The sequence below is a fragment of the Mastacembelus armatus genome, chromosome 12 (genome assembly GCF_900324485.2).
Source record: "Mastacembelus armatus chromosome 12, fMasArm1.2, whole genome shotgun sequence".
In the NCBI taxonomy this organism is placed as follows: Eukaryota; Metazoa; Chordata; class Actinopteri; order Synbranchiformes; family Mastacembelidae; genus Mastacembelus; species Mastacembelus armatus.
This window is the reverse complement of record NC_046644.1, coordinates 2054792-2069105: the sequence shown is the minus strand read 5'-3', so window position 1 is coordinate 2069105 and position 14314 is coordinate 2054792. Positions and strand designations below refer to the sequence as shown.

General features: G+C 42.7%; 1 protein-coding gene across 1 annotated transcript; it reads right to left on the bottom strand.

Annotated features, from left to right (window-relative positions):
• Nucleotides 1-443: 443 nt before the first annotated feature.
• LOC113124186 (histone-lysine N-methyltransferase Smyd1-like) lies at nt 444-13852 on the bottom strand. Its single transcript, XM_026296689.1, has 10 exons — nt 13625-13852; nt 6694-6870; nt 6078-6291; nt 5619-5749; nt 5210-5248; nt 4746-4932; nt 4551-4643; nt 4280-4443; nt 1031-1199; nt 444-924 (listed from the first exon to the last, which is right to left on the bottom strand). Exons 1-10 carry the CDS (start codon nt 13759-13761, stop codon nt 772-774), a joined length of 1464 nt encoding a protein of 487 aa, XP_026152474.1. The 5' UTR covers nt 13762-13852; the 3' UTR covers nt 444-771.
• Between the last annotated feature and the right edge of the window lie 462 nt (nt 13853-14314).

Below are 14314 nucleotides of genomic sequence, written 5' to 3'. Positions count from 1 at the left end.
TTATTATATTTCTAAGTATGCTAATTTAAGGCTAACCAATATGTCTTTCAATGTGATATCCACTTTTTGGATGACACTACCTTTGCGCCTGTCTTTAAGTCTGTTATCTGTAAACACTGCTATATTATCCAAATGGATACATCTTTGAACAATGTATTTGCTCATGCACTAGAAGCCAGGTTTTAATCTAGGATCCTACCCCTGTAGACACTATAGCCTGCTGTTCTATCTGTTCTACCTGCAGAATTTACTTATGCGTGAAGCACATACACAACGTCATATTATGGTTAACCTGTGCTGTAATTCTTGCAATGTCATTCACATCCTGTCCTATTGAAAATCACTATAAGTTGGAAAAACATGGAACTTGAGAATCTGCCTGAATGAGCACAGGAGCAATATTAATAGGGTTGATGTCAATTCATTATGAAAAAAACAACCAATTTGATTGGAGTATGTTTGACTAGTACTCCAAGTGCTTTTATTATCAGTTGAAAATAAAATTTAGAAACACCACAATTAAAAAGTAATAGATAGTGAATATTACTTGTCAAGTGATCACAACATATAAAGTATCTATATATTGTATGTTGTGTGTAACGTTTTCCATCTGGCCCTGTTGGTTTTAGCAGAACAGTGTATCAGCAGACTCACTGGTGATTCAGAGACTCAGCACAAGGACTGGATGCAGTGTTTTAGAGGGCTTACAGTAAATATTTAGTTGACATGCATCAGAGCATCAGCATCAGAGGTTTTTAGTGGTGAAGGTCACTATTTCTTGCAGAAGAGGCCTTTGATATTTTCATCAGCTGAGGAACTGCTGGCCAGGGGCTGCTTCTTCAGCGCAGCATCTCTCATGCTGTGGTACACTTGCTCATTCTGTTCGAACAGCTTCAGCTCCATCTCAGTCTGCATGCGTATGGACTGATGGCACAAAGATGCAGGATTACTGGCAGTACTGTACTTGAAAAAAATGATGCTTAGATAGGTTGTTTTGCCCAACATAAAAGTCAGTAACTGTATGACATACTTCCAGGTCTCTGGTGATAGAGTGGTTGGGTCCATGGGTGACCAAGAGGATGCCATAGGCCTTGCAGATCATGGCGTGGCCCGCCTCTATCTGACCAGCATGCCAGTGAGTAACGCCTGTCCTCATAATGGCCATGCCCAACTGGGCGTTGTTTGGGTGGTACAACTTCCTGTTCAAGAGAGGGGTTAAAAAAGTTAACAACCGTTCAGGGATCTCTCTGAAGCTATAGTTATTAGTTGAGTATAATAGTCAGGACCGTTTTTTGGTGCCCACTTAGGGTGCCAAACGAGAAGTTTTTTTTAATGTTTAACGATGCTTTAATATCTGCATTCCACACCTTCAGCCCACTTGCTTTCTAAATAAATATGATGGCACATCTACACATCACAGAGCTGCAGCTAAACTGAAGCTCAGAGAGGACACAGACAGCTGCCTCCACTCCACCGACTTTGAATTCAATTCAATTCAATTCAATTCAATTTTATTTGTATAGCGCCAAATCACAATACAGATCATCTCAAGGCACTTTACAAAAACTAAAACTAAAAAGTCAGTAGTTTGGTAAAACATGTGCAGCATCTTCCTGCAGACGTCTAAGGACTTAAGCCGCCTTAGGAGGAAAAGTTGCCTCCGCTCTTTTTTATATACAGTTGCAACCATTAGTGTAAGGGAGCTCAGTGCACCGATGGTCCTCGGGCAGTCTAGGCCTATAGCAGCATAACTAAGGGATGGTTCAGGCTTGCCTGAAGCCAGCCCTAACTATATGCTTTGTCAAAGAGGAAGGTTTTAAGTCTAGCCTTAAAAGTACAGAGAGTGTCTGCCTCCTGAACCCAGGCTGGGAGCTGGTTCCACAGGAGAGGAGCTTGATAACTAAAGGCTCTGCCTCCCAGTCTGCTTTTGGAAACTCTGGGAACCACAAGTAGACCTGCACTCTGAGAGCGAAGTGCTCTATTGGGATAATATGGTACTATGAGGTCTTTAAGGTATGATTTTTTGGCCCAAATATAATGACTTCTGTTTTCTCTGAGTTTAAAAGTAAAAATTTGCTGGTCATCCAGGCCTTTATGTCAGTTAGACAGGCTTGAAGTCTGGTTAACTGGTTTGTGTTAACAGGTTTAATAGATAGATATAACTGAGTGTCATCTGCATAGCAGTGGTAATTAATAGAGTGCTTCCTAATGACATATCCTAAAGGAAGCATGTACAGGGTGAACAGAATCGGTCCTAGCACAGAGCCTTGTGGAACTCCATAACTAACTTTTGTTCGTGTGGAAGGTTCATCATGGACATGAACAAACTGGAATCTGTCCGATAAATAGGATTGGAACCATTTTAACGCTGTTCCTCTGATACCAATCACATGCTCCAGTCTCTGTAATAAGATGTTGTGGTCAATGGTGTCGAATGCAGCACTAAGGTCTAGGAGGACAAGTATAGAAACAAGTCCATTATCTGAGGCTAAGAGAAGATCGTTGGTAACTTTTAACAGTGCTGTTTCTGTACTATAATGTGCTCTTATCCTGATTGAAAATCTTCAAATGGTTCATTGCTCAAATATAGCTACTCTAGATGGCATAACCCTGGCCTCTAGCACTACTGTAAAAAACCTTGGAGTTATTTTTGATCATATTTCTCCTATATTGGCTTCTCTTCATTGGCTCCCTGTAAAATATAGAATAGAATTTAAAATCCTTCTTCTCACATACAAATCCCTTCATAATCAAGCTCCTTCATACCTTAAAGACCTCATAGTACCATATTATCCCAATAGAGCACTTCGCTCTCAGAGTGCAGGTCTACTTGTGGTTCCCAGAGTTTCCAAAAGCAGAATGGGAGGCAGAGCCTTTAGTTATCAAGCTCCTCTCCTATGGAACCAGCTCCCAGCCTGGGTTCAGGAGGCAGACACTCTCTGTACTTTTAAGGCTAGACTTAAAACCTTCCTCTTTGACAAAGCATATAGATAGGGCTGGCTTCAGGCAAGCCTGAACCATCCCTTAGTTATGCTGCTATAGGCCTAGACTGCCCGAGGACCATCGGTGCACTGAGCTCCCCTACCCTACCCCCCCCCCCTTCCCTTCCCCTCCCCTCTCTTCCTCTCCTCCCACCTCATGTATATTCCACCATTGAATGTCACTAACCTTGTGCTCTCTCTCTCCCCTAGTTTGTGCTCTCTCCCTCTCTCTCTGTTCTCTCTGTACCTTCTGCAGGTGTCCCTGGTCCTGGAACTGTATATCGCTGATGTGCAGTTACTGGTCCCACCAACCTGCAGTGTCTATTTGTTGTTTATTGTTGCTATTCTTTTTTCTCTGCTTTATCCACTCACCCCAACCGGTCGAGGCAGATGGCCGCCCAAACTGAGCCCGGTTCTGCTGGAGGTTTTTTCTTCCATTAAAGGGACTTTTTCCTCTCCACTGTCGCCAAGTGCTTGCTCATTAGGGAATTGTTGGGTTTTTAGTTTTAGTTTTTGTAAAGTGCCTTGAGATGATTTGTATTGTGATTTGGCGCTATACAAATAAAATTGAATTGAATTGAACTGAATTGAATTGAATTGAATTGAATCTGGATAAAATCTTGAAATATTGGTTTAATTTAACTATTTAAACTGTTCTGGTATTATTTGTTTACTGCAAACACCTGAAAATGTTTTAACTTTGCCAGTAAACCTAAAATACAATGGGAGTTGAATAAGTTTGGTTGTAACTGTATATAAAAAAGAGCGGAGGCAACTTTTCCTCCTAAGGCAGCTTAAGTCCTTAGACGTCTGCAGGAAGATGCTGCACATGTTTTACCAAACTACTGACTTACTAATTAACTACAAGACTACATGAATTTCCATTTGGGGATGAATAAGGTTTATCTTATCTTATTATAAAGCAGCCTTCTTTCATCACTGATTATATGTACAGTATGACTTTCACTTATGTTTATATGTAGTGTTTAAATGGACATTTACAGTCACACAGGGCTTAAATTGTGCAAATTGTGATGATACTGGCATTTTCGTGCAAATTTATTGCAGTATAGTTTGCTTCCAACTGTATGTGGGTATTGGGAGTTTATATATGATGTAACAGCAAGATATAAAGGTATTATAGAAATTTGATAAAATGGATTTGTTATTTCTTTACATTTTTAGCTATATGAGAGTTCTGGGATCTTAACAATGATTTATTGATTTTATCTAACCTCTGTCAGAGTGTTTTCAGTATAATCATGTTTGAGTGAAGTAGGTAGTAGGATACGACTCACATGTATCCCTCCACCATCCTGCGGGCGTAGTCTGCAGCCTCAGTGAAGGAGTGCACATAAGAAAGCACTTCACTGGCAACACTGAGCACACGCAGCTTATGTAGGTGAGTGTCAGCCAGGACGTTCTCTTGCTTCTCCAGACACTCACGACACAGCTTCACCACCTGACAGAGGACAGACAAAAGACAGAGCAGAGAGAGTGTGAAGCAAGTGTGGTAAAGAACAATAAGACAGAATGTAGTAAAGAAGAGCTAACAGTAGTTCTATGTACCTCATTGTAATTCCCCTCAACACGGGACTTCTCAATCTTCTCCAGACATTCTTTACTGTAAGCATTCACCTCTTTCACCTTATCAGCAGAGGGCTGAAAGCAAAACACAAAGGCAAATACAAACAAGTAACTAAGAAACAAAAAGAAAGTCACTGTTTCTGAATGTGTATCCTTTCTTTGTGTCCTCTCACTCACTTTGCTTTCTGCGACAGCCATCATCAGGTCATCCTTGATGTGCTTGCTGCAGTGCTCGCAGGTGCACTCAAAGTAATACCGCTCCCTCAGCTGCATTTGGCGCTCAGCAGACAGGTTGAGAAAGTCCACATAGCTGACAGTCAGCTCCTCGCCGGCACGGATTTTCCCCAGAGCTCGCAGCTCAATCCTGGAGAAGAGAAACACAGGACAGGCTCTGGTTCTGAGCTTGCTCTGATAGCCTCCTGTTTTATGGTATGTCTCGGCACGGAATGACACACCATCCACCTGCATCAATGGAAAATAATTTGTAGCCCCAATATAAGTCTTCCTATAGGCCTCTAACTATTCCTACATGGATTTAAAAATACACATTTTAATACATGGGCAGTTTTGTGTCTGTCAGGGACTTATCATTAAACATGCATCACTCAATAGGTTCAGAGATGAACAGCTGGAATATGTACCTCCTCTGAGAATGGAGAGAAGAACTCACAGCTGACTGGCTGCAAAAGAAAGTGACAGTCAGTACATGTATATGTCAGTAAAACAATGTACATGTTTTCCTTTGTTACACTGGGCTGATAGTGGGCTTTAGTTTTACCAGTAACAAGTCAGCGCGGTAATAATTGGCACTAGACACAGCTGAGGCTGCTGGGAATGTTATTGGTTTTTGGTCATAATTTAAAGTATTACATATAAATTTAAAACTCTGAACTGATTCTGGCAGAGGAACGCAAAAATATTTTCAATTGTAGCTGACATTGACATAATTATACATTAATCTTAAAAATTCAGCATTTCACATTTAGTTCCTTTTGCATCTAATCTAACCTTAACATCCAATTTTACAGGAATAGGAGCCTAGATACCTACTTGCCATGGTTGAGGATGACTGTGCAGTTGGGCCAGCAGTCATGGTTGACCAGACATAAGTTGGGGAAAAGACCCACACCAACAGCCTGCAGGCCTCTCTGATCACTCATTGTAAACGCATTACACTTGATCTATGGAAAGGAGAAATTCAGGGATAGAAACAGTGGTAATGGGAGGAACAAAGAATCTGGATTTATTTCTAAAGCCCAAACTCAAGCTCAGTGGTTCTCAACCCTGGTCCTCAAGGCACCCTGCCCTGCTCGTTTTCCAACTGTCCCTGCCCTACCCACCGCTGATTACCTGGATAAGATGTGCTCAGCCAATCAGGAGTGGGAAGGGCAGAGTATAGCAGGGGGTCTTGAGGAACAGGATTGAGAACCACTGCTCTAGCCTACCTACGTTAAAGCTTCAATTACAGTATTTGGGAATAATAATTCATAGTGAAACAATGATAATAACAATGCCAAAGATCTGGGAGATGTAGTCAGTGGAGTGCTGCTTTCTTCCGTAAGACCAGTATTCCAGGAAGTTGTGCACGTCAGTCTTGAGCTGCTTGAGGTCTTCTTCAGACAGGTCAGTCACATGGTCCTCCAGCTCGTCCACTGACACCAGCTGACTGTCTGATGCAATGCCTGCGTCTTTGTGTATACGCCACAGCACACGTGCTGCCAGGCTGGGCAAGGGGAAGAAGAGTTACTGTCAGGTTCAGCATTAGATATGTGCTTGTTAGTGTGTCCATCCATGATTCAAATTCATACTTTACTCAAGAACAATGTATAAGTTTCTTTTTAATGCATCAACATTTGTGAGCTGTCTTTTAAAGTAAAAAATTTGATCATTGATGTTCCTTCATTTATCATTATTTCTAGGACAATCAAGACTCCTTGGGGTAAAATACTGTAATACACAGGATGTTAAAAAAACAGAAATAGCTTCACAATACTCATGTTAAATCAATAAAAACCAGTGCAACTATCCATATCAGTACTAAAACATTATTTATTCAATGATTTTATGTATATTTTTATAGTAATTTTCCCCAAAAAACTGTAAGTTTGGTGACAGTTTTCCTTACCGGACATTCTCACTGGGTGCCTTGATGATCTTCTTGATGGCTCCACATTCCTGCTTATGTTCATCCCAGCATGCAGTCTGGCAGGTACGGTCACAGTAGTGGGCAAACTTACACTGAGCACAGCGGTGCAGTTTGGCCTGGCGGCGGAAACAGCTGTGGCACACCTGACTGGCCAAACTGAGAGGGAAATACACAAAACAGATGCATTTACAGCTCCACCAAAAAACACTTTCATTTATATTTCAAAAGCTGCACTAGGAGGGTGCTTTTGAATTCTGTGAAGATTCTGCAGAAAAGAGGGTTTCACTGTACCCAGAATCATTTGTCACAGACAGAAGCTACTAGCTTTGGTCACCCTAGACAATAATATGGTTGCCATTTTCAAATGTTCTTTATAATCCATTTTCAGTAGGAAAACATAAAAGTCAACACTTTGGTCCTGCTGCAATTTTTTTTGGTCAAAACATGCACGTGCATCTGAGAGGTCACTTTGAGGTTGTTCAATTCTTTCAGCTTCATCTGCTTTAAGTCTAAGTTTAGATTTTCATTACTTTTTTATTCACAAAACTCCAGAGAATGGTTGCTTTTCTCTTTCTAGACTAACTTGTATTACATAATGCAAGCAAAAGGGGGCACAATCCAGTGTCTTCATGTGCCGGTCCCAAGTCCGGGTAAATGCATAGGGTTGTGTCAGGAAGGGCATCTGACGGAAAATCTAAGCCAAATCAAACATCACAAATATGACTTCCATACCGGAAGGTTGCAGCCCGGGGTAACAACGACTGCCACTGGTGCTGTTGACTTACAGGGTGCCAGTGGAAACTGGACTACTGTTGGTCGAAGAAGGAGAGGAGGAAGGCATGTTCGTAGGCAAATAGAGAAGAGGAAGGGCAGGAGTGTAGGACTTAGAGTAGGGTCTTTAAATGTAGGGACTTTGTCAGGGAAAACTAGAGAGTTGGCTGATATGATGGAGAGAAGAAAGGTGGATATCTTGTGTTTTCAGGAGACCAGGTGTAAAGGTAGCAAGGCCTATAGATTAGGAGCAGGGTTCAAGCTGTTATCATGGTGTGGATGGAAAGAGGAATAGAGTAGGACTTATCCTGAAGGAGGATTTTGCTAGGAATGTTCTGGAGGTGAAAAGAGTGTCAGATAGGGTGTTGAGTCTGAAGCTGGAAGTTGAAGGTGTGATGTTGAATGTTGTCAGTTATTATGCCCCACAGGTAGGATGTGAGTTAGAAGAGAAGGAGAAATTCTGGAGGGAGATGGATGAGGCGATTCAGGGTATGAGAGAGTGGTGAGAGAGTGATGATTGGGGCAGACTTCAATGGACATGTTGGTGAGGGAAACAGAGGTGATGAGGAAGTGATGGGTAAGTTTGGTATGCAGGACAGGAATGCAGAAGGACAGATGGTGGTAGACTTCGCAAAGAGGATGGAAATGGCTGTAGTGAACACATTTTTCCAGGAAAGGGAGGAGCATAGGGTGACATATAAGAGTGGAGGCAGGAGCACACAAGTTGATTACATCTTGTGCAGACGTTTCAACCTGAAAGAGATCAGTGACTGCAAAGTAGTGGTTAGTGGAGAGTGTAGCCAGACAGCATAGGATGGTGGTGTGTAGGATGACTCTGGTGGTGAGGAAGATGAAGAGGACAAGGGCAGAGCAGAGGACCAAGTGGTGGAAGTTGAAAAAGGAAGAGTGTTCTGTGGCTTTCAGGGAGGAGCTGAAACAGGCTCTGGGAGGCCAGGAGGTTCTTCCAGATGACTGGACAGCTACAGCTAAAGTGATCAGGGAGACAGGTAGAAGGGTACTTGGTGTGTCATCAGGAAAGAGGAAAGCAGATAAGGAGACTTGGTGGTGGAATGAGGAAGTTCAGGAGTGTGTTAAGTGGAAAAGGTTAGCTAAGAAGAAGTGGGACACTGAGAGGACAGAAGAGAACAGACAGGGAGTACAGGGAGTTGCAGCGTAAGGTGAAGGTAGAGGTGGCAAAGGCCAAACAAAGGGCGTATGAGGATTTGTATGATAGGTTGGACACTAAGGAGGAAAGGTGGATTTGTACAGGTTGGCGAGGCAGAGAGACAGAGATGGGAAGGATGTGCAGCAGGTTAGGGTGATCAAGGACAGGGATGGAAATGTGTTGACAGGTGCCACAAGTGTGATGGAAACATGGAAGGAATACTTTGAAGAGTTGATGAATGAGGAAAATGTTAGAGAGCACAGAGTAGAAGAGGTGACTGTTGTGGAGCAGGAAGTAGCAAAGATCAGTAAGGATGAAGTGAGGAAGGCGTTGAAGAGGATGAAGAGTGGAAAGGCAGTTGGTCCTGACGACATACCTGTGGAGGTATGGAAGTGTTTAGGAGAGGTGGCAGTAGAGTTTTTGACTGGGCTACTTAACAAGATCTTGGAGAGTGAGAGGATGCCTGAGGAATGGAGGAGAAGTGTGCTGGTGCCCATCTTTAAGAACAAGGGAGATGTGCAGAGTTGTGGAAACTAGAGAGGAATAAAGCTGATGAGTCACACAATGAAGTTATGGGAAAGAGTAGTGGAGGCTAGGCTGAGGTCAGAAGTGAGCATTTGTGAGCAGCAGTATGGTTTCATGCCAAGAAAGAGTACCACAGATGCAATATTTGCTTTGAGAATGCTGATGGAGAAGTACAGAGAAGGCCAGAAGGAGCTGCATTGTGTCTTTGTAGATTTGGAAAAAGCATATGACAGGGTGCTGAGAGAGGAGCTGTGGTTTTGTATGAGGAAGTCTGGAGTGGCAGAGAAGTATGTTCGAGTGGTGCAGGACATGTATGAGAGCTGTAAGACAGTGGTGAGGTGTGCTGTCGGGGTGACAGAGGAGTTCAAGGTGGAGGTGGGACTGCACCAAGGATCGGCTTTGAGCCCCTTCTTGTTTGCTGTGGTGATGGACAGGCTGACAGATGAGGTCAGACAGGAATCTGCGTGGACCATGATGTTTGCAGATGACATTGTCATCTGAAGTGAGAGCAGGGAGCAGGTGGAGGAAAATTTAAAGAGGTGGAGGTTTGCTCTGGAAAGGAGAGGAATGAAGGTTAGCCGCAGTAAAACAGAGTACATGTGTGTAAATGAGAGGGACTCAAGTAGAACGGTGAGATTACAGGCAGTAGAGGTGAAGAAGGTGGAGGATTTTAAGTACCTAGGGTCAACAGTCCAAAGCACCGGAGAGTGTGGAAAAGAAGTGAAGAGCCGTGCAAGCAGGTTGGAACAGGTGGAGGAAAGTGTCATGTGTGATGTGTGACAAACGAGTGTCAGAAAGAATGAAAGGAAAGGTGGACAAGACAGTGGTGAGACCACCAATGCTGTATGGTTTAGAGACAGTGGCACTGAGAAAAAGACAGGAGGCAGAGCTGGAGGTAGCAGAGCTGAAGTTGTTGAGGTTCTCTCTGGGAGTGACGAGGATGGATAGGATCAGGAATGAGTCCATCAGAGGGACAGCTCATGTTAGATGTTTTGGAGAAAAAGCCAGGGAAGTCAGATTGAGATGGTTTGGACATGTTCAGAGGAGGGACAGTGAATACATTGTTAAAAGGATGCTGAGGTTAGAGCTGCCAGGAAGGAGGCCTAGAGGAAGACCAAAGAGGAGGTTCTTGGATGTAGTGAAGGAGGACATGAGGATAGTTGGTGTGGGTGAGGAGGATACAGAGGATAGGGTTAAATGGAGGCAGATGATTCACTGTTCCATCCTGCCGGCCACAATCCCATATGCATTACATGTTGCAGCGACCGAGGAAGAGAGCTGCAGCCGCTCCAGAGCTGTGGTTGTGATGGAGGTTTTGGTTTCAGTGAACAGGTTTGCCTTGGAATCTCATGGTGGGGTTCAAGAACTGCCTTTCACTGTCAGAGGATGATGTGGGCCACCATGACCTCAATAGTGACAATGGCCCATTGGGATGTGACCCTAATACATTCCTCTGGCAGCAGACAAAGTCCTGCAAAAGACGGAGCAGGCTGGACTCAGGACTGACCTTCCTCCAGCTCCTAGGCATTTGGCATGATCCCTAAAAAACTGAAGAGGACTGGACTTCGGTCCCACCTCAGACAGCTCAAAAAACACCAAAAAGCCACAGCACAGTAGGTACTCAACAATTTGGCAGCTGCCAGGTACAGCTGCAAGAAAAGGTAATGGCAATGTTTGCACTGCTCTGGTCTTCTGAATAAAGAGTGGTCAAGAAATGTGATCTGATCTTTGTGAGGTAAAAAAAGCACCCTAGAGTAACAGCTAAAGACACACAAACTCTGTGTTTGATACTACAAACTCTCCCATACAATACATTGCAGCACACATGAAGTTTGCCAAAGACTACCTTGACACCCCACAACACTACTGGGAAAATGTCTTGTGCACAGATGAAACGAAGGTAGAATTGTTTGGGATGAACACATATTACAATGTATGGTGTAAAAACAGAAACATGCACCAACATGAAAACACCACCCCAACTGTGAAGTACAGTGGAGGGAGCATCATGACGTGGGCTCTCACAATTTCTCTGCTTCTAGGAGGCAGGAGGATCTGTTCTTCCAATACTTTGCTGCCTCTGGACCTGGACCACTTGCCATTGTGGAGGGGACAATGAATTTCCAGGTTTAGATTAGATTAGATAAACTTTATTGGTCCACAAGTGAAATTCCTTGGTCACAGTAGTTCAGTTACACACAGACACTCGTGAAAACTATTAAATAATAAACATGAAAATGGAATAGAAAAATATCATATATATAATAATATAAAAAAATATCAAGGTCTCTAGGATAATGTCAGGGCAGCTGTCCACAAGCTGAAGCTCAAGCAGCAGTAGAGAGAGCTGTTTGCAGCACACATCCTAAGAAATTGGCTGAGCTGAAGCAGATCTGTAAGGAAGAATGGTCCAAAATTCTTCTTGCTGCCAAAGGTGGTTCAGCCAGATATTAAAAAACTGTTGCCATTACTTTTTTTTACCATCACTTTAATGGGTGTGGTGAAATGAAAGATCATGAACAATTTATGACCAATTTATACAGAAGCTAGGAAGTTGCAAACAGTGCAGTTAATTTTTCTTACAACTGTCTAATGTGTATGTTGTACTGAAAGTTACTAGAGAATGGGAAGCAGGTGGGTGTGGGGAATTAAGTAAATGGGACAGGGGGAAAGGCCAAGGACACAATGGTGGGTATACAGAAACTGCAGGAGACAACCACTGTAGTCAGTGGTTTAGGTTAATACAAAATTATATCGTTTTCCATCCATCCATCCATCAGACTGGATGTAAAAAGCCCCAAAAACAGAACAGTTGTGTCCTGTGGCTTTGTGACTTCATTTAACATGAATAAAACACATAATACACATGCCTTGTGGTAGTGATAGTATTGTAATCAAAATACTACCACAACCCTCAATATATTTTTCACTCCACATTTTTTCTGTGCTTTGGATGACAGCAACATACAGAAGGCTGCAGTGTGTGAGTGAATACACAGGTCTAAGCAGACAGCTGCATGTGTCTGTGTGTATAAACTGTTTATTCAGCAGAGTCCGCCCTGTCTGTCCAAAGGGACAGTGAACAGACTTATTAATGTTTGTAATGGTTATTTTAATGCAGCTAGGTCTACACACACACACACACACACACACACACACACACACACACACACACACACACACAAGTTTGTACTTATAGCTTTCATTGGTTGCATTTACATGCAGCCCCTTAACCTAATCTTAACCACCACAACCAAATGCCTAGCCCCAACCATTAGCATAATCCTAAACTAAACCTGATTGTAAACCTGATTAAAAATAAAACACACATACTAGTTCTCAGTCACTTGCAGTATGCAGTTTTGGATAGCTCCTGCCTTACATTAGGCAGATCATCTTAGTGCATGCCTGTTGTGTTGGACACCCGCTCTGAGCCAACAGCCTCTAGTTACTGGCTCTTATTGGGCTCTAACACTATGCTACCTTTTCTATGCTACTTTTTCTACCTTACTTCTATTTCAGCATGAAGACTAGAAGCAGGAAATAATTCCCTGGTTCTGCACATAACTTAACCACCATCTGATGCTTCTGTTTACTTATTTGTTACTAAATAAATGACATACTGTATATTGTACTAATCAGTGAACTTTGACGTTCTTGTTGGTGTTTCCTTGCTGCTGTTACAGAACAGAACTTTTAGACAGAAATTTTTCAATCAAACTTGAATGTTACCTCTTAAAAACCCCAATGCAGTTCTTTATAAAAATACTACAATTGGTCTGTAAAGCACAGAATTTGCTGCTGCATTTTGAACTTTCCCAGCTTCTCAGCTCATGGAGGACAGGTCTGCTTTCTGTACCCAAAGTTAAACTGTATGTGCAACAAACTTTTCGGGTCTTATGTGAACTGTTTTCGCTGTAAGGTGCTCTAAAAAATAAAACTTTAGCAGGTGTAACAACAGAATATTAACAGAATAAAAAATATCTAAAATCAGAAGTATTACCCAAAAGCCAATACAAACTCAGTGGACATTAATTTATTGTGTGAAATTTAGTATCCATATTCCTCTGACCTTTGGGTCAAGACTGCATGTAATTTAGTGGACAGAGTGATGTTTCTCATTTTGTAATTGAAACTCTAATTTGAAAGCTTGCACATTTTCAGAATCCTTTTGGTAGAGTGCCCTTTGTCTTGAAAACGGAATCCAAAAATGTATCATGCTCAAGTTCACATGACACCCTTGAAAGCTTAATGGCTGCTGCTGCCATTACAATTAGAGGTTCTAAAAAGGAGCTCACAGCTCAGAGAAGGTTAAGGAAGCCTGGCATCCTATCCATAACTCAGCTGCAGTAAGAGAGCCAGACCTGCAAAGGCATGCTCTATAAGAACAGATCGGTCCTCCTACCTGCCTAATTTGACTAAAAACTACAATAACCAGGAAAGTTGTACCTGTCAAAGACCACGGCAGCATAACTGGGCTCGGCAAAAACCACTTCCCCAGCGCTGAGCTCTTTGTTGGCCTTTAGGCCTCGACCTTTCTTCTCTCCATCAAACAGCACAGCACTCTCCATGTTTCCCACAGTCATTGTACTAGCCAAACAAAACACAGAGGAAAGAGAAAGCAGCTGAGGGTGGGACAGGCTGCAGAGAGTGGAGCGTTCTCAACAACATTCAGAAATACTTGCCCCCTTTCTCCTTAGCCCAACCCCTTCTACACCCAAAAATAAATTTGGCCCCTGTAGGGGTTGTACCAAGTGGGGTAGTCGAGATAGATGTGGTCTGTGGGTGTCGTCCCCTTGTTTGGGTTGGTTCTTCCTGTGGTATTTTAGTCCACCACATCTGTGACTGTCTGTCACAGGCACATGACAGGAAAACCAATTCAATGACAGCTCTCTGCTCAGTATTTTGTTTACTTTTTACAGCATGTCACATCCTGTCACTTCACTACTTTTAGTGTGATCGCTCATTTGGAATAATGTCAGTGTCAACAGTGTCAGACTCCAGCTCTCTGAAGGACAGAGGCAAAAAGTGTCAAGTGCACCTGATCCATTCAGTGATCCCCTATGTAGAGAACAATGGTTTACACTTGGTATAAAGGCTGCAACCCAGTTAAAACTAACATTAGACAGGGTGATTGAG

Bases quoted from the DNA above. Each gene is read 5' to 3' on its own strand.
- LOC113124186 (XM_026296689.1), bottom strand. From the start codon at position 13,761: ATGACTGTGGGAAACATGGAGAGTGCTGTGCTGTTTGATGGAGAGAAG. The intron at 4,933-5,209 runs GTACATATTCCA...TCTCTTCTCCAG, and splicing joins TCTCTCCATTCTCAGAGGAG to GATTGAGCTGCGAGCTCTGG. The intron at 925-1,030 runs GTATGTCATACA...TTGTGCCATCAG, and splicing joins CTATCACCAGAGACCTGGAA to TCCATACGCATGCAGACTGA.